The sequence below is a fragment of the Canis lupus genome, chromosome 34, assembly GCF_003254725.2.
Source record: "Canis lupus dingo isolate Sandy chromosome 34, ASM325472v2, whole genome shotgun sequence".
NCBI classification, from domain to species: domain Eukaryota; kingdom Metazoa; phylum Chordata; class Mammalia; order Carnivora; family Canidae; genus Canis; species Canis lupus.
In genome coordinates, this window is record NC_064276.1 from 18,969,077 (window position 1) to 18,987,880 (window position 18,804).

An 18,804-nucleotide genomic window follows, 5' to 3' on the forward strand; every position below is an offset into this window, starting at 1 on the left:
CCCCACCCTGCTCTCCTTGTCTTCCTAGAGCCCTGACGTTTTCCTCACTACCCATATGCATCCCTCTCTGGGCCTCTCTCCCTTTGTTTCCACTGTTTCTACCCCTCTTTGACTATCTGCTACTCACATTTTAAATTTCTTCCTCCACAGAGTTCACCCAATTAAATGCTACGTTGTGGGGTAAATTGTATCCTCTCCCCACCTAATTTGAAGTCTTAACCCCCCAGAGTCTCAGAATATGACCTTATTTGGAAATAGTGTCATTACAGAAGTAGTTAGTTAAAATAGAGTCATACTGGAATAGGGTGGGTCTAATCTAGTATGACTGTGTTCATACACAAAGAGAAGTCTGGATATGGAGAGACACACACAGGGGGAATGTCATGGAGAGACAGGGAGAAGACAGCCACCTACAAGCCAAAGAGAGAAGCCTAGAACACATTCTTCCCTTATAGTCAGTCCTCAGGAGGAAGTACCCTGCTGATACTCTGATTTTGCACTTCTAGCCTCCAGAACTGTTAGATACTCTCTGTTGTTCTAAGCCACCCGGATTGTGGGTACTTTGTCACAGTAGCCTAGCAAATGAATATACTCCCTCCATACCAATTTCCTCTAGCTTTAAATTCCTTTCTCATTTACGCACTCAAGTTAGACAGCTCTGCCAGAGGTATCTGCCGGCTGCCTTAAACCTGCTCTTTGCTTGTGTTATGAGCACATTTCTGATTCCTTAACAAGATTCTGATTCCTCAAGAGCAAGCCTTTTCTTTTGCTTCTTTTTCATCCCTGACAGGGCTAGTACTTTGCTGACCTAGAGAGCATGCTGAATTAAATGCAATTTACCCTGGAAGGTGATGCCTTGCTCCTTGTCAATAGATCATAGAATTTCTCTAAACCCATCAAGATCAGACAAGAGGCCATGGGCTCCAGGGAGCCAAGACGGAGACTGACCAGAAGTCCCATGGTGTGTCTGTGTGTGAATGTGTGTGGGGGCCTCCTGTTGACTGTGAGGAACATATGGAGTCATGAGTGTTAGGCCTGGGAGGAATCACAAGAAGAGATCATCTAATCCAACTCCCTCATTTTGCAGAAGAGGACACAGGCTCTGGGGGTTAAGAGCTGTCATATTTGCAGAGAGCAAGAGCCATAGCGGGCACTGAAGCCCAATCTTTAGACTCCCAGACCGGTACTATGGACAAGGGCTGCCTGCTCTCTGGGAGCAGGGCAGGTTGCCAAAAGGGCATACAAGGGCTACCTGGGCAAGCTTTGTAGGGCAGGTCAAATTGCCATTGGCCTACTGATTTACAAAGCCGCCAGTATAATACACAGGAAGGGAGAGGTGATTAGAACAAAGGGGCAGGGCAGATAATGTACCTGAGAGGTCTGCAAAGCAAAGGACTCTATGAAACGCTGGTACCACTGCACAATCACCATAGTCACCCGGTGTGTGCTGAATGCAGTGTTCAGTTGCTGTTCCAGCCTCGGCAAATTCCTGTCATGACAGGATTAGGAGTAGCCTGTGGAGGGCACACCTGTGTGCCCACATGTGAGCACTGGCTTTGCCACCAATGTGTCTTGATGCACTGCAATTGTCCCTGGGTATAACTAAAGGGAAACCGAGAGCCCCAGCTGAAAGGCCAGGCTTATTCAGAACAGAGTCAAGAAACAGACACACATCAAAACTCTGTATCTTACTGAAGAAAGGGCACTGAGTCCAAACACAAGAGTATATTGAAGCCAATGACTGAGTAACTTTACAATCATGCAGCCTTTGGTCTTTCAAAAATTATGCTATAAACAGATTTTCATGATTTAAGAAAGTAGTTTTTATGTTAAGTAGAAAATGCAGGCTAAAAAAAAAAAGTTACTGTATACTCAGGAACTCAACCATGCAAAGCAATATGCACAGGAGGGGAGTGTTCCAAAATGTTCATGAGTTTGGCTGTGATTTTTAACCTACTCTTTATTTTTTTCCCCTGTATATTCCAAATTTCCATGGTGAGCGTGTATCATTTATAGAGTGTAAAGATAATTGTTTTTATGTTTAAAGACACCGATTCCGTGTTTATGAGGAAATTTAAGCTGTCAGGCCCAACCTTACTCTCTGTGGCTTTGCAACGATCACACCACTCTGCTCTCCAGAAATGTTCTCCCCTGCCCAGAGGAAATCCTGCCCTAGGTGGGTCAATCCATTTACTCACATTCTGAATATTTCTGGAGTTGGTCAAATTCTTCTGGAGTAAGGGAGACCCACCGTTCATCACTCATCTTTAAGCTGGGTGTGAGTGCTTGAGGCCAGAGATGGAGTTTTGTTCACCAGGATGAAGCTGAGGCCCAGCCCAGGGCCTGGCTCATTGCAGGTACGTGATGGACAGGCCCTTTGAGAGACTTTGAGGACCCACGTGTCTATGGCGGTAACGGGCACCTCTCAGCAGATGAGAGAAGGCCTGTGCTATTACTCCAACAGCATGCTTCTATCCGTAGTCACAGTAGCCGGAAATCCGTGCTCCTCCTGGGCAGAAGTAGAAAAGATGTGAATGAGAGCATAAGAATACCATAATTCACCTTTCTTATAAAACAAAACAAAAACAAAAACAAAGACAAAAAACTCAACTGATCACTGGGCAAAGACCTATGGGAGGCAGTGGTTCCCAGAGTGGGGGTGGATGTCTCCTCAGGGAAGTCTAAAGAGGGCATGCAGACCAGACCAGCACACCTCCCGCTGGGTGGCCAGTCTGAATAGGTAGTTATACTCCCCAACTCAGGAAATTTTAAATGCCTCACAGCAGAGGTGACAGTAGACCACCTGAGGGCATCCTCAGGCTGTCAGATGCCTCATGAGTAAGTAAGGACAGTACTTATCTGCTTGATTTGAAAGGTAAGCCAGTCTCTCCTCCATGGGTTTCTAAATTCCACCATTACTCTGGAGATTCAAATACCCCCAAGGCTGGCTAACACCTGGTGAGTGAAGTGGTTTGCTTTCCTCTCAGAATCATACAAAAGGATTAGAGGGAAGAACGGCCAGAACTCGCCAGAACTCGTGGGAGGGAAAGGAGACAGATTCCGACAGATGCTTAGCATCTTTTCCTTTGAGTCCCTCCCAGCACGGTGGTGCCGCAGTCATACCATCAGCCACGAAGTCCACCACCGCTAGCATTTATAAACCCGAAACAGAAAAGGACAGAGTGGAAAGGCATGAAATGGAGTTGAAAATAAGAGTGTATCTCCTCTCAGTTATACATACATGTTTAACATAAAATGTATTTCGTATTCTGGGTTGAGGTTTTTAGAAATGATGGAAAGCCACCAACCTAATAGGGGGATAAACACACACTGATGTTACCAAAGAAGCTCAGTTTTAATAAAACAGGATCTATGTTGGAGGGCCAGACATCAAGTTCAGTATGGGGGCCTGGAGCCCATAAGGGATGGTGGAGGGGCTCGATGAGATGGACCCAGTGAGGAGGTGGGTTTGTGCAGCAGCTATCTGGAGGAGCACATGGACTTGGTCGCTGTGGACCTGGAGGGCTGGCCAGGAGCTAAGGGAAGATGCTGGAAGGAGATTCCAGCTCCCGAAGGAGGATCTTCCACCAATCAGAGCTCTCCTCCCGTAGGTGGAAGTGCAGGGCAAGGGAGTGAGATGCCTGCATCCCCAGGAGCATCCAAGTTCTAGTTTCTCTCCTTGAAACATCCAATTTTCTCCTTAATCCACTGCCTGACTGGATTCTGTTCCTTGGTACCTGCTCTTGCCAGGGTCCCCAGTGACACAATTGTCATATCCACTAGGCATTTTTCAGGCCTTCCTTGCTTTGTTTGCTTCTCTTTGCAGCCTCTGCCATGGCAGGAAATAGTTCACTGGAAGCAATCTTATTTTTCTGAGTGTTCCCTCTCAGTCTCCTTCCACTTCTTTTGCCACTGTTAAATACTGGCATTTCTCAAATCCCACCCCGGCCCTCTCCTCACTCTATACCCCTTCCCTGAGGGGTCCACTGCCAAGCTTCAGCGACCCCAGGCATGCTGCCCCAGCCCTGTACTCTCTCCTCAATCCAGATCTGAATATCCCCTGTCCATTGTGACTCCCTTGTGTGTGTCCCAAACCACCCTAAATCAGCACGTTCCCATGCCCTCAGCCTGCCCCTCCTCTATATTCGGGTCATGCCCTAAGACAAGAGAGTGCACAGGCCAGAAACCTGAGGCTCAGCCTCAGCTTGTCCCCCTTCCTCTCCTGCCAAACCCAGGCACCACTTTCAAGAGTGACTTTCCATTGTGTGTCCCCTCCTTTCCATCATGCCAGCTTTATCAGCTCAGACCCTCATCTTCTTGTACCCAGTCTCTATCAACAGTCTCCTGATGGACTCCCTGCCCTGGGTTCTACTATCCTGCCCTTGGTCTGCTCTAAATTGCCAACCAGTTCACATCTCTCCCGGTAATAAAATTCTTCAGTGGTTTTCTATTGCCTATAGAATAAAATGTTATCTTCTTTTTATGATACACAAAGCTCTTTATGATCTGCCCTCTGATGATCAATTTCATTCCAAAAGTGAGGGGTGACCTTTAGAAACACTTTCCATCATACCAGGGAATTCACATTACCGCTGGTGTTATTACGGCTGTGGCTGTCACTTAGAGGACACTTACTTTATCCTAAATGCTTTACATAGATTAACCCATTTAGTTCTCCTACTGACCACGTAAATTAACATTGACTTCCCCATTTTTAGATGAGGAAAATGAGGCAAGGTGTTCAGTAAATATGGTGCGGAGAAAGAAGGAACCTCCAAAGCTTTTGTTTAAGAAAGCCTCTCTGGCCATACCATTCTGTACACTTCCAGAAACACAGAGCTAGCTCTGAGGGGACCGAGAGACCACTGCCTGAGAACACCATAGAACTCCAAGTCAGAAGACAAGAACATTGAATCCTGCTCTACCTCTTTGACATTAGACAAATTTTGTGTTTCTTGATCGTTTGGTTTCTTCACCTCAAAAATGGGGATACTAATAAAAATCTCACTGAGCTAGTGTTAGAAGTGAGCTAATATATGGAAAAACCAAACAAACAGAAAACTCCCAAATGTCACCTAACATAATGCCTAACATGCAGTGGGCACTCAATAATTATCGTTATCATCCCAATTGCAAATACAACACTTAGCAATATGACTTGACCAATCACTCAGCTGATGCAGTCAGGTGCAGTCTTTGTGTTGTGCCATAGATTTCTGAACTTGATCTTTTCCTTCTCCAAGTTGTTATAATTACTCACCAAATTTTTATCCATGAGTTTTAGCATCCACTGATGATTCTTGCCTGGATTATTTTACTTTTTTATTTATTTATTTATTTAGAGAGAGGGAGAATGTGTGAGCGAGGGGAGGGGGGCAGAGGGAGAGAGAGAATCTTAGGTCTAGCGCAGAGTCCAACCCTGAGATCATGACCTGAGCTGAAATCAAGAGTCTGATGCTTAACCAAATGAGCCACCCAGGCACCTTTGGATTAATTATTATTATGATAAAGAACGTCTAATTCTATCATTCCTTCTATATTTATCAGTTCAGATTCTACTGTAAGGAAGAGTTTTCTCTTCTTTATTTCTTTATATTGGTTTACTTATATTTATTTATATTTATAGCATATAAATAAACATGATACATGTATAAATATCTATATAAGTATGAATTTATGTTATGTTTACATATAATATATACATTTATTTATATTAATGAATGCTTATTTTATTCAGAGGGTTATTATACCCATCACTATCATTATTTGTTTTGATTCGAATTGTCCCAGATTTGGCCAGTGGAATGTCATTCAAATTGCTTTCTTGTTCTTCAGACATCTTCCCATGATCCTTTGAGTATATCTGTATTTTCTAGTACTACAAAATATTTCAGTCTCACCCTATATGTTCTCAATTTTAGTCTTGAAACCAGTCATTTCTCCAAAGTGCAGATTCCTTTTAGTGAAGAATGGTATTTGAAGCCAAACTTTGGCACTGGGTATGCACATTGCTACTGGGGTGTCATTGCTTCTAGGCTTTATCAGGGCCAGGGCCAGGAAATATATGTAGACATACACACACATCTCATCTCTGGCTGGCTGGCTAGCTGGCTGGCTATTCGTCCATCCATCCATCCATCCATCCATTCATCCATCTGTCCATCTATGTTAAAAACCCCACGTTCATACTCAGACTCCAACTATAGCCCAATATTACAGTGTCAACTGTAGCCATCCTCTCATTCCATATTTTTAAGCTCCCTTCTCCAGCAAACCTTGCTTCCATTATCTATAATATATTTATTTGCTCAATCCTAAACTATATAGAAAATAGTTTCAGAATTGCTAACTACAACTCTGTGAAGAACAAAAAAGTTCAAGATTTGTTGACAGTTCCTTTGTCTTGAGCCAACAGAGCATGTCCTCAAAGTACTATTTTCAAAAGTTACTTAGATTTGTTCTTTCACACTCCTATTCATTTGTTTGTATTTGACTCTCCAGTTTCTTCCTCCATTCCCAAAGATTCTTTTTTTAATATGGTTTCTTCAGCGAAGCCTTGCTACCCCATTCCTCTTACTCTGTGCCCATGCCTCTCCTTTCCATCTTATTCCCATTCACCCCTTATAGTTTCTGGTTTATCCTTTCTGTTTTTTTTTTTTTAAGATTTTACTTATTTATCCATGAGAAACACACAGAGAAAGGCAGAGACACAGGCAAAGGTGAACCTGATGTGGGACTTGATCCCAGGACCCCAGGATCACAATCTGAGTCGAAGGCAGTTGCTCAACCACTGAGCCACCCAGGTGCCCCTCTTCCTGGGGTTTTTCTTTTGCACCAGTGAGCAGATTATTGGATTTTTAAAAAATTTCCCCTTCCTTATGACACAAAAGGCAGTCTTTTGCACATTGTGTGTGTGTGTGTGTGTGTTTTTTTTTTTTTGCTTAACAATATCCCATGAATCATTCCATATTTGCTCATAGATTTTCCTCGTTTAGAACCAAAGTGGACCCCCAACGTTTACTTGCCTGAAAACATTTGGCGGTTTCTCTTGGACCCTTTTGGGCGGGTTTTTTAGCCAGTTCCAGAAAATCCTTTACCTGTGGTACAGCTCACCTCCCCATCTTCACTCCAATTATCTCCTGCCCACATGCTCCATGTTCCAGCCAAATCATCCTACCGTCTCCTCCTAGCACCAAAGTACGTGGCACAAGGCAGCACCTCCAGAACATTAGTTAGTGGACTGACAAACACACTTGCCTTTAATCTACCTAGAATGTCTCTTACTCTTTCCTTTCTATACCAAACTCATATCTGGTTCCAGATTCAAAATGATTTCTCTTCTATAGTTTTTTTTTTTTTTCAACTCTTGGAGCAAACTAAGCTGTTCCCCTAGCTGTTCCCATAGAACACACAGGTCCTCTCTCTTCTTTCTTGTGGTGGCTGGCAGTCCCATGCAGGAGACAGACGTCCCAACAGATAATTTTTTTTTTTTTTATGATAGTCACACACACACAGAGAGAGAGAGAGAGAGAGGCAGAGACATAGGCAGAGGGAGAAGCAGGCTCCATGCAGGGAGCCCAATGTGGGATTCGATCCCGGGTCTCCAGGATCGCGCCCTGGGCCAAAGGCAGGCGCTAAACCGCTGCGCCACCCAGGGATCCCGCAACAGATAATTAACACACAGGATGGGAAGTGTGGTGGTATAGACTCTCCATCGGGAGAAGTTAGGGGCCTGAAAGACAGTCTGACCATCACATGGTCACTGCTGACCACACTCCCTCATGACAGCCCCTCTGGTTTTCTGCCTTTGACAGAGCTGGCCGCCACCACACAAGAAGCTTGCTTCTGCCGACATTGCTTAGCATATCCCTTTCAGCATCCCGCCCTACACGCCCCTCTCGGTGGCTCTTTAGAGTATGCACAGTCTTCTTATTACCATCCTGAATATCTTTCCTGGCAGAAAAAAAATGGTAATAGAGTTTTCTAAATAACACTCAGATTGGGTATTGTCAGGCTTGGATGGGAGAAGAGGGTTCTATGTCCCGACAGCTCTGCTACTCTACTCTGAGCACTTGCTTCAGCTCCCCAGGCCTCAGTGACCTTGTCTGTCAAATGAGGGGGTGGGAATAATGGTTGCTAACGTGTTTTCTCGCTCTGCAATTTCATATCCCAGATCAAACTCCATTTGTTCTGTACAAATGACAGCATGGAAATCACAAGTCAGAAGGAAGATGGCATATTCAATGGGTGTTGACTTGAGCCCCAGGTCTCTATTCATCTGAATGAATCAGCCATAGCCAATTACCCAGAACAAACACCTCTTCATCTCCTCTTGCTCTCATAAAAACACTAATTCATGAATATGGCATCAGACTGGGGGAGCTTATTTATATGCACCCGATGATTTATAAAAGTACCCATAATGAGTACTTTTTTCTAAAGGAAAAATGACTAAGAGCTAGAAAGATAACCCCTCTCTCTTCCCAAACTTGTGATGAGTCCCATCTTGATAACTGTCCTATCTCTAGGCTTGTGCTCCTGTTGATCCTTCTGAAGCTCTATGACTCCTATGCTGCCTTTGGAGTTCAGTTCCAGTGTCATGTACTCCAAGAAGCTCCCTTTAACTGCCTGGCCTGGGATGGGCATGTCTTCTCCACTCTTCTTCTAATAGCTCCTTGGGCTTTTCTCCATCATGGCACTTGCCACACTGCAATACGCATGCCACCTCTTCCCCGTGAGACTCTGAGCTCCTTCAAGGTGGAAACAGAGTTATCCTGCACACTTTGTGTCTACCTACTACAAGATTTCTAAGGGCTCATTTCTTGACTAGTAGAAAAGCAGTTCTCAATCTTTTGTGACTGAGACCATTTTCATGGAGCAAAAGATCTTACCATACCTGTTTGCACTTTCCAGTGGGAAAAGAATTTTAATATTAAAATTATCATTTTAATATTAAATAATGTAAGGACACCTGGGTGGCTCAGTGGTTGAGCATCTCCCTTTGGCTCAAGGGCATAATCCTGGGGTCCTGGGATCAAGTCCCACATTGGGCTCCTTGCAGGGACCTTGCTTCTCCCTCTGCCTATGACTCTGCCTCTCTATGTCTCTCACGAATGAATAAATAAAAAAATCTTTAAAAAATATTAAATAACGTACACATTTTAATATGAAAATAATGACCTGTAAATCTGTAACTACAAACTATAATCTATAAACTTATAATAGTCACTTTACTTGGCTTAATTTGACAGTATGTTACAAGTTTGAATTTATTAATGAATTGTCAATATTATAGTACTTTATCACCCTGGGGGTCCCTCCCAAACCATGTCTCCTGATACTCATGCCCATGTTGGTCCTTTGCCCTTGAGTCTGGACTATGCCTCTGACTTGCTTTAACCAAAGGAATGCAGTGGAAGTGACACTGTGCCAGAGTCAGGCCTAAGCCTGAAGATGTCCTGGGAGCCTCCACTTTTGTGTTCTTGGGAACACTGAATTGCCATGTCAAGAGCTCAGCCACCTTTCTGGAGGAGAAGTGAGAGAGAAGTGAGAAACCCAGCTGATGGGGAAAACTGAAGGCTCTGCTGTGTGATCCTACTTAAGTCATTCCAGCCAGCATGCAGTCACTTATGTTTTCTTGCTGTGCTGCTGGACATGGAAGACAAGAAGCTATTTTGGATTTTACCACCTTGGAAGACATAATATGGAGCAGAGATAAGCTGTCCCTGTGGGGCCCTGTCTGAATGCTTCACGCACAGAATAATTCAGAGTAATAAAATGATTGTTGAGCCACTAGATTTCAGGGCAGTTAGTTATGCAGTCATAGATAATCAAAACAACTACATAAGCACTTTTGGATTCAGAATACATATGTACCTGTTTAGCAAAAGAATATGCATGATTAATGTTGGAACTGCAACTCGTTCATGTCTTAAAATCTAGTAATTGGAAAATTACAGGCCTAAAATAATTTTGAGGCAAATATGTGTTACTACATGCTGTTAGGTTAACCAAATATCCTCCACAAGCTAATATGATAATGATGTAGCTAAATGACTCTAATTTCTAATTAAAAGGCAAGAATAGCAGTTAGCTGAACACTACAACCAACTCAAAGCAAGTCTGACACTGCAAGACAACAACGTGACTTTTCTCACAGGTCTCAGGGTTCTAACCATCCAGCTGAGTGAGGAGGCAGTAGCAGCTGAGTATTTAGAAGCAGCCGGACTCCACAGATAACTGAATTAGCACCCCCTGGGGAATTTAGTAATGAGCTAATTTGAGTGTATGAATAGCAAATATGAGTAATCCCTAATAACTCATTTAATAAATTACCAATGTATAGTCCTTACACAAACATAAAAATAAGAAGTCTTGGGATTGCGTGCTACCCATAACAGTTTTTTTTTGTTTTGTTTTTGTTTTTTTCCCATAACAGTTTAGAGGACTTGCAATTAAGGACTTTGCATCTGATTAGCAGCCTCAGACTGAACCCAAGAATCACTGCTCTGGGGGTGGTGTGAAAAAGTCAGGCTAAACCAAGCTCCCAGGTGCAGGGGTCTGCAACCCAGGAGAGGCGCACAGTCTGTGTGGAGAAGCCACTTGAGGGGGGCTGCCTTTGGCACAAGCAGGCAGTGTCAGGCTGGATAACGTTTACAGCCCAGGGGCATCCTAGCTTGAGTGTGGGTCACTCATTCATTTAATCATTCACCCATTCAACATATCACTCTAATACTGAGCCATAGCAACAACCTCCACTTACGGACTACCCCACATCTGGTGCTTTGTACACTTCATCTTAAAGTTGCCAAACTCTGTGAGAAAGGTACTTTTTATGCCCATGTTACAGCAGTAAAAACAGTCCCAGAGTGATTCTCCCAAGTTTGCCTATCAGTAAGTGACAGAACTGGTATTTGAACCCAAGTCTATTTGGTGCCAAAACCCATGGTCTTTCCTTTTATTATAATACACTACAATGAATAAGTGCCAGGCCCTTGTTAGGTGCTGAGGCCATCAATAAACCAACTAGAGAGGACCTAAACCCTCATCCTCAAACTGCAAGGTGAATTGGAAGCCAATGGAAAACCCGTGGCATGCTCCTGGAAAGCTAATAATAGTATTTGAGGAAAATAACTCTATTACATTAAACATGAACACAGAATGGAACAGAATAATGTAAAATATGCAGGAAGTTTGAGGTAAACAGGAGACATCAAAGAAACTTGCTTTGGCACTTGAGTCACCTCTGTTCTCTCTACATGGGAGACTGTAGTCTTGGCTTTGCCACTAGGGGCGCTACAGTGGAGATGCTAAAGAAATGGGGTTGCAAATAGCAACACCATGGCCTGATTTAGCTCCAGGGCTGGAGCGAGGTGGTGGGTCAGAGGGTGCTGGGCTGACGCAGGCAAAAGAAAGTGAGGGGAAGCCTCCTTCAGGAAATTACTACTTGGGGAAAATGACTCCTATCCAGTGTCAGGGAGCCCTCTTCCCAAAGCATTAAGCACAAACCTGATGTTGAAATTAGACCAGAATTTAAATCTTGGCTCTACCACTTACAACCATGTGACATTAAACAAGTTGTTCTTCATCTCTAGACGAAGATAATAATAATAATAGTAACACATGTTTCACAGGGATTGGTATGAGAATGATTTGTACAATGTTTAGGAGAGCTTTAGCAAGTAAAATTTCCTAACAGTGGTCCTTAAAGTATGGTCCTCACACCAGCAGTTCCTGGCATTGCCGGGAACATGTAAGAAAAGCAAATTCTTGGAACATACCATAGACCTACAGAAATTTAGGATGGGCAATCTTTGTTTTACAGAGCTCTGGAGACTCTGATCTCATGCCAGTGTTTTGTAACCACTGCTTTACCTTAATGCAATAGACGGGACTAAGAAGAGAAGCTTGGAATACTTGGAGTGATTCCTTCTCCTTAAGGGGGCCCTAAAGCAGACAGATTCCAGATTTCTCAGTTCCACTTTCCTGAGGCAGGAAAACATTATGGGGAAGCCAGAGCCCCATGACTGCCAGATGCCTGTTATCCTGCCTAGTTACTAAAATTCTCATGTTATGATTTATATTCCCTGCAGAATTTTCCCTTCTTTACAATCTGGATCTGTGTTTCAAATTCCTCCCATGACATTTTGTGCCACATGTATCATCTGAAGAGGGCACAGATGACAGGAGTTTCCTACCTTAAAGTGGAGGGCAAAACCCAACAAACAGAAAAGCCTGAAGGAGTAAGAAAGTGACAAGTCCATTCTCACCACAGCTCAGAAATGGAACTGTCAGGGAAGGGACACGGCAAGGCACGAGTACGGGGCTTGGCAGGTCTAGGAAAAGAGAACACTGCAAAAACACACCATGGTGTGGGACGTGCTTGGGATGGTGCGTGTGTTAACAACACCACCACAAAACCACACCAAAGAGACGACATTCACATTTTGAACAGCGTGTGAAATCACGTTTAGCTTGGAGAGGCCCCGCACACCAGGAGGAACTTGTGGCGAGCTGTCCCGTGAGCATTCTCTCTCCTCTTCTCTCCCCTCTCCCTTCATCTGCTGCCCTCTGCCTCCCAGTCTCTAATTCTCCTTTCTTTTGCTTTCCTTCCACTCTCTGTTTCCCATAACAACCTAAACAACAGCTACCATTTATTGAGAATCTACTGCCTGTTCTGCATGAACAGAGTCCTCAGAAAAATCTTTCAAAGTAAGAATTATTATGCCATCATACCTAGCATCACACCTCCTGCAGGCAGCTGAGCCATCATTCAAACCCAAGTCAGCCTGAACACAAAGCCCCTACTTCTTCCAGCATCCATCCTGGTTTTCACATCTCGGAAGATCATTAATACCACTTCCAGATTGTAAACTGCCCGAGGATCGACTCACTGGCTCATCTGAGGAGCCCAGAACTTAGCTTATAAAAGGCTCTGAGCTCTCAGGTGTCTCGTCCTCCACCAACTTCATGGAATAACAATGTCCTTATGAGTAATCATGCGATTATAATCAAGTACCATGGACAACGGCACCCAGGGGTGCTTACACCTCATTCTGACTTCAGACGACAAGTCCCTGGATGGCCCTCTTCACCCCAGAGATGTGTAGGCACCAGTCTGGAAAATATCTCATTAATAATAATGTTTACAACATGCCAGACTGTCCTAATTAATTTATATGAATTATCTGGCTGACTAGTCATAACACCTGTATGAGGTAGATACAAATATTTTGCCCATTTTAAAGATGAGGAAACTGAACCACAAGGGTTGAGTAGCTGGCCCTAGGCCATGTAGCACTGAAATCACACAGCAGTACACAGTGTAAGACAGTCATCAGGAAAATACGAATACATTTATAACAATTTTAAAACAGTCTTATTTGAGGGCACCTGGGTGGCTCCGTCAGTTAAGCATCTGACTTTTGATTTCAGCTCAGGTCATGATCACAGGGTCATGAGATAGAGCCCTGCATTGGGCTGCATGCTGAGCATGGAGCCTGCTTAAGATTCTCCCTCTCCCTCTCTAAAAAAAATAAAAATAAATAAAGTAAAATAAAAGTTTTATTGGAATAAAACACAAAATCTAAAACATTTCATAGGAGGCTCATGAATTCCAGTTTCAGAAACACCACAGTTTAATGGAGTTTTGGAAACCGGGAAGAAAGATACATTCATTTCTCAAGCAAATCAGGAGAAGTTGGAATGACATGGCCTGGAGCCCTTCGGTCTAATGTTGGTTCTGACATTTAGTAGCTGGTGACTCTGAACAGGTAACATCTACTCTTTAGACCTCAATTTCCTCAACTGATAATTGCAGAGAGTGGAATAGTAATATTAAGGTTCCTTCTAACAGTAACTCCATTTTCCTTCCAGAAATGGTAGACATCAACTCTTTGCTTTTGACACACAGTACCTGGTGCTCTCATTGTAGCCTGGGAAATGTCATTTGTTTTTATTTTTATTTTTTTCGTTTTTCATTTGTTTTTATGTTCATTTAAATCATACTTCATTGGTAGACACAATAGTAAGATACTACTGTTACATTATCAAATTGTTAACAATTTCAAAATACATAATATCCTTACTGGTAAGAAAGCAAGAGAATGGAAACTCTCCAGTACTGCTGGTATGGAAGTATGCTAGCCAAAACAGCACGCTATACCAATAGCCTCACAATGTTCATTTCCATGGGATTTTACTTCTGTATGTTTATCTTTAGAAATTAACTAAAGACAATAATAATAACTGTTAGGTTTTCTTTTAATGATCAGCAGAGAAAATTAAAGACAGCAGAGCCAGGCGGTAGATTCGAGAGTGCTTTAATGGGGAGCACACCCGGGCAAGGTTCCGTGACTCGTGACTCGGAGAGGAGGCCCGAGTCCAGGAATTCGCGCCCAGGAGGGGAAGGGTGTGTGTTTTTTATGCCTGTGCAAGTTAAGAAAGAAAAATGGGGTGGTTAGGAACATGTGGTTTTATGTGATAAGGTGAGGCAGGGTGCCTGTTCTTGTTTTTGGCTGATTCTGGTGTTCTTTTAGGCAGGTCTCGGTAGGTTGCGAGTTGTTTGAGACTTGATGTTTTAGGAACTTATCCGGGGTGACATCTGGGGGAAGGGTGACCCCACCTATTAGCCTTAGCCATTTTGGAGAGGCCCTACCTCTGTCTGCCCAACAATAACAGCACTATGCCTGCAATTACTATCACTACCGCTACAAGATTTCAACTCTAAGGACATTTGTGGCAGCACTGTTCATAAGAGCAGAAATTCCAAATAATTTAAATGTCACACAGTATGGGATTGCTAAATACATTTTGGTTACATGCTTCTAAGTAAATACTCTGAAGTTGGTGATACTTAGTTAAAAAAAATCCATGGAGAAATGTCTCATACAGATTAAACATCAACAATCAGAAGTCAGTTAAACTATTAAAACTATATTTGTACCAGGTGCTGAACTATGCCAACCAGACCTCCTTTTGGAAAGAAGGATTTATTCCCCTAGCTGCTTGGGAGTGCTGCTGGCAGACAGCTCTTGGCTGTCAACCCTTTTTAGGAATTGCCTTAGCTGGAAAGAGCTGCCTTGCTCAAGGTCAGGCCTCCCCCCTCTCTGAGTAACCCAGGAACAATTCCTGAATGATACAAGGTGGAGGGAGGGGACCTGCTTATAAAGGCTCAGTCCTCTCAGCCAACTGAAAACAACTCAGCAGGGCCATCCCAGTCCAACTTCTCACTTTGCCAAATCCTGCTCTGTCCCTTCCCTTCCACAAGTTATGATCCCAAGAGCACTCTCTTTAAAACTAAGAACCCTCCTCCGCAGCCAACCCCATCTCAGAAGCCACTCCCCAGGAAACCGGATCTGCAACAATATGCAAATTAAGGGGGGGAAAAACCCACATATTCTTAAATACTTGTTTAAAAAGAAAATGAAGGGGCACCTGGGTGGCTCAGTGATTGAGCATCTGCCTTTGGCTCAGGGCATGATCCTGAGGTCCTGGGATCAGGTTGCCCCCCATCCCCCATGGGGCTCTCCAGAGGGAGCTTGGTTGTCCCTCTGCCTAGGTCTCAGCCTCTCTCTGTGTGTCACTCATGAATAAATAAATAAGAAAAAAATTCTTAAAAAAAAAAAAAGAAAATGAAAACATGGAAGCATTACATATCAATTTAGGAAATGTACAATTTGGTTATAACAATGCTTAAAGGACATGCTGTATAGCCTTAAATGAATTTCTTAGGAATCAAGAAAGATGGGGGAAAAAATGAACTAAACCTCAACTCAAGAAGCCAGAAAAAGGAAGAAGAGAAATCTAAATAAAACTAAGGAGTCAGGGATCTCTGGGTGGCACAGCGGTTTGGCGCCTGCCTTTGGCCCAGGGCGCGATCCTGGAGACCCGCGATCGAATCCCACATCAGGCTCCCGGTGCATGGAGCCTGCTTCTCCCTCTGCCTGTGTCTCTGCCTCTCTCTCTCTCTCTCTCTCTCTCTCTCTGTGACTATCATAAATAAATTAAAAAAAAAAAAAAACAAAACTAAGGAGGCAGTACTAAAGATAAAGGCCCAAAGTGATGAGCTAGCACCCAAAACAAAACACCTGGATGGTTAGTAAACAAGAGTAAATGCTCTTTTGATTGTTTTGGGAAAAAAAAATCAGTTAAATAGACATTTCTTTGGGGTAGAGAGATAGAGGAGGAGGAAGGAAAAGAGAGGGGAAAGGAGGGGGAGGAGGAAAACCAGCAATATTAGGAATGAAAAATGAGGCATAACTACAAATGCAAGAGATTTTATTAAATGATGAAAAAATAAGATAATCAATTTTATAGCATTACATCGGAAAAATCAGATGACAACATTTTGAGAAAATATAAATTTTCAAAAGTGACTCAAGAAGTATAAAAGCCTGACTAGTCCAATAATGACAGATGAAACTGGATCGATATTCAAAACTCTACTTGCCCCACCCTCCTGGTCTAGGCAAGTTCTAAGAATCATCAAGGAACAGATAATTCTCTTATATAAGTTTTTCCAGAGCACAGAAAAAGATGTTAAGTTACAGTTTATTTTATCAGGCCAGTATAACCCGGTTACAAAAATGGAGTAAGGAGAGCACAAACAAAAATAAATTATAGACCAATCTCCTTACTAAATTAAGCAACCCCCCCCCATAAACCCTCTAAATTTGGTATAGTATAAAAGGACAATACATAGAGTTTATTCTAGGAAATCAAGGATGGAACAAAATTATAAAACTTATATAATTCACTATATTAACAGAATAAAAGAAATTCATGACACCTCAATAAGTTCAAAAAATTTTTAATAAAATTCAAGACCCAAATATGATGAAAAAGCAAACATATTTCTAAGCTCACTAGAAGGGAAATGAAACACCCTGCATGTACCTTACAATAGCTATCTACCAAAACCCCACAGCAAACTTCACACACAAGCACTGCCATTAAAATCTAGGACAAGATAAGGAAGCATATTATGATGTCTACTATTCACCATACTACCAGAGCTCCTAACCAATGCAATTAAATAAGAAGCAATAAGAGGTGGACATATTAGAATAGAAAAAAATGAAGCTGTCACAATTTTTAAAAACATTTTTTAGCTGTCACAATTTTTAAATGATATGATAGCATACTTAGAAAAACTAAGAGCATGAAATAAATGACTAAGGAATTTCAACAAAGTGGCTGCATATAAAATCAATATGAAAAAATGAATTGCTTTCCTTTACACAAGCAATAGCCAATTAGGCTAGAAAATGTACATATGTAACCTCAAAAAAAAGATACGTGAAAGGATTCACATAAAACATCATAATTAATACCCCCAAGGAACACATGGAAATTAGAAATTGTTTTCATTATCTGTAATGTGTTAATTCTTTTAAAAAGGGAGATAGGTTATTTTTATCTAAATTTTTAAATATAAAGGAGATTCTTCTTTTTCCCACCATTTTGGTCTCCTTCTTTCTCTTTTTTTGTGGCACAAACCAAATCAATCTTCTCAAAGTTTACCTGCATTGGTTAGAGATTGAAGAATACTGACTTGAAGGTAGAAGTACTTGAAGGTATTCATAGTACATATGGATGTGTATGTGTGGGCATTTATAGTATGAACAAGGTACACCACATTTTTTTTTTGTACTTTACTAGTATTCTATGCATATGTGTGAATTTCAGTGTTTGTAAACTATGCATAAATGTATACTACCCCTGAAGTTCTCCTATACCAGAACTGTTATTCTGTATATCATAGTGATTGTTTTGCAACTTGAAATCCTATTCTATTTATCTTCTCTATAACCTTTAGTTAAAATAATGATGTTCAAAAGGCAATTAAACTTGTACATTCATCCATCCCTTAGTAAAATACTCTGCTAGGAGCTTTGAGGGTTTCATGGATGATTAGGAACAAGAAATGATCTCGTCCTAAGCGAACTGACAGTCCAAGGGGGATGCCACAAAGTCACCATAAAAGCTTAGCTGTGTGAGTTCAAAGCTGTGGAGTTCAGAGATAGAAGAGCTTAGTGCACGAGGATGCTCATGTGGTTGACTGAGAAGAAAGGATGGAAGGAAAGATTCACTTACGAAGTGTTTCCAACATCCTTACCTTGGGGAGAGGAACAGATGATATCAAAACCTCAAGACTCCTAAACCCAGTCTAATTTAGGAGTTTCTTCATACTACTGAGATTATTTTTTTTAAGTAGGCTCCACACCCAGCATGGAGCCCAACCCAAGGCTCAAATCATGACCATGAGATCAAGATCTGAGCTGAGATCAAGAATTAATGCTTAACCAACTGAGTCACTCAGGCACCCCTATGCTATGAGATTATGTCTTATATTTTGAATTTCAATAAAAATTACAGTTAATGGATTCCTCAGTTCAAACTAATTAGGAGTATGCCATTTCATTTCCCCCAAATCTTCCAAACTCCTATTCATTCATGGGTTTGGACAGGTTGGTAGTGGGTGAGATTCAAACGGCCAGGGCCCTGGGGCCTCTGTGCTGTATAGGGCTTCTCCTCCACTGCTTCTTCACACTACTGGTTTCTGATGAGGAGAACAACATACTAACAGTAATCCTATGTATGGAAATCTACATCTGTCAAAACAGAAAAGAGTATCACTCTGGAGTCCAACAAACCCAAGTTTGCATCTCACCTGTGACAGACATTTCTTAGATCTATGGTGTTGAGCACATCAGTTATTCTTACTTAATCTCTCCGAGCCCAAGTTTTCCCAGCTGGAAAATGGGAATAGTGGTATCACCTTACAGAGTAGGATTAAATATC

At 42.2% G+C, this 18,804-nt stretch overlaps 1 protein-coding gene and 1 long non-coding RNA gene across 10 annotated transcripts in view; one reads left to right on the plus strand and one right to left on the minus strand.

Annotated features, from left to right (window-relative positions):
* The window catches only part of DGKG (diacylglycerol kinase gamma), a 205,367-nt gene that overhangs the window by 167,258 nt on the left and 19,305 nt on the right, over positions 1–18,804 (minus strand). For 5 of the 7 annotated variants that reach the window (XR_007408101.1, XR_004811855.2, XR_004811854.2 and 2 more), the window contains one exon: positions 2,199–2,509. Coding sequence is in view for 1 of the 7 variants with exons in the window: in XM_025451551.3 (XP_025307336.1) it covers positions 2,199–2,265 (67 nt within the window). In the remaining 6 variants the exon portion in view is untranslated. Of the gene's footprint in view, positions 1–2,198; positions 2,510–18,804 lie in introns of those variants that run through there. The other 2 variants (XR_007408100.1, XR_007408102.1) reach the window with 2 other exon arrangements.
* Positions 1–18,804, plus strand: part of LOC118353250 (uncharacterized) — a 40,921-nt gene that overhangs the window by 4,322 nt on the left and 17,795 nt on the right. The gene's annotated exons all lie outside the window — the stretch shown is intronic.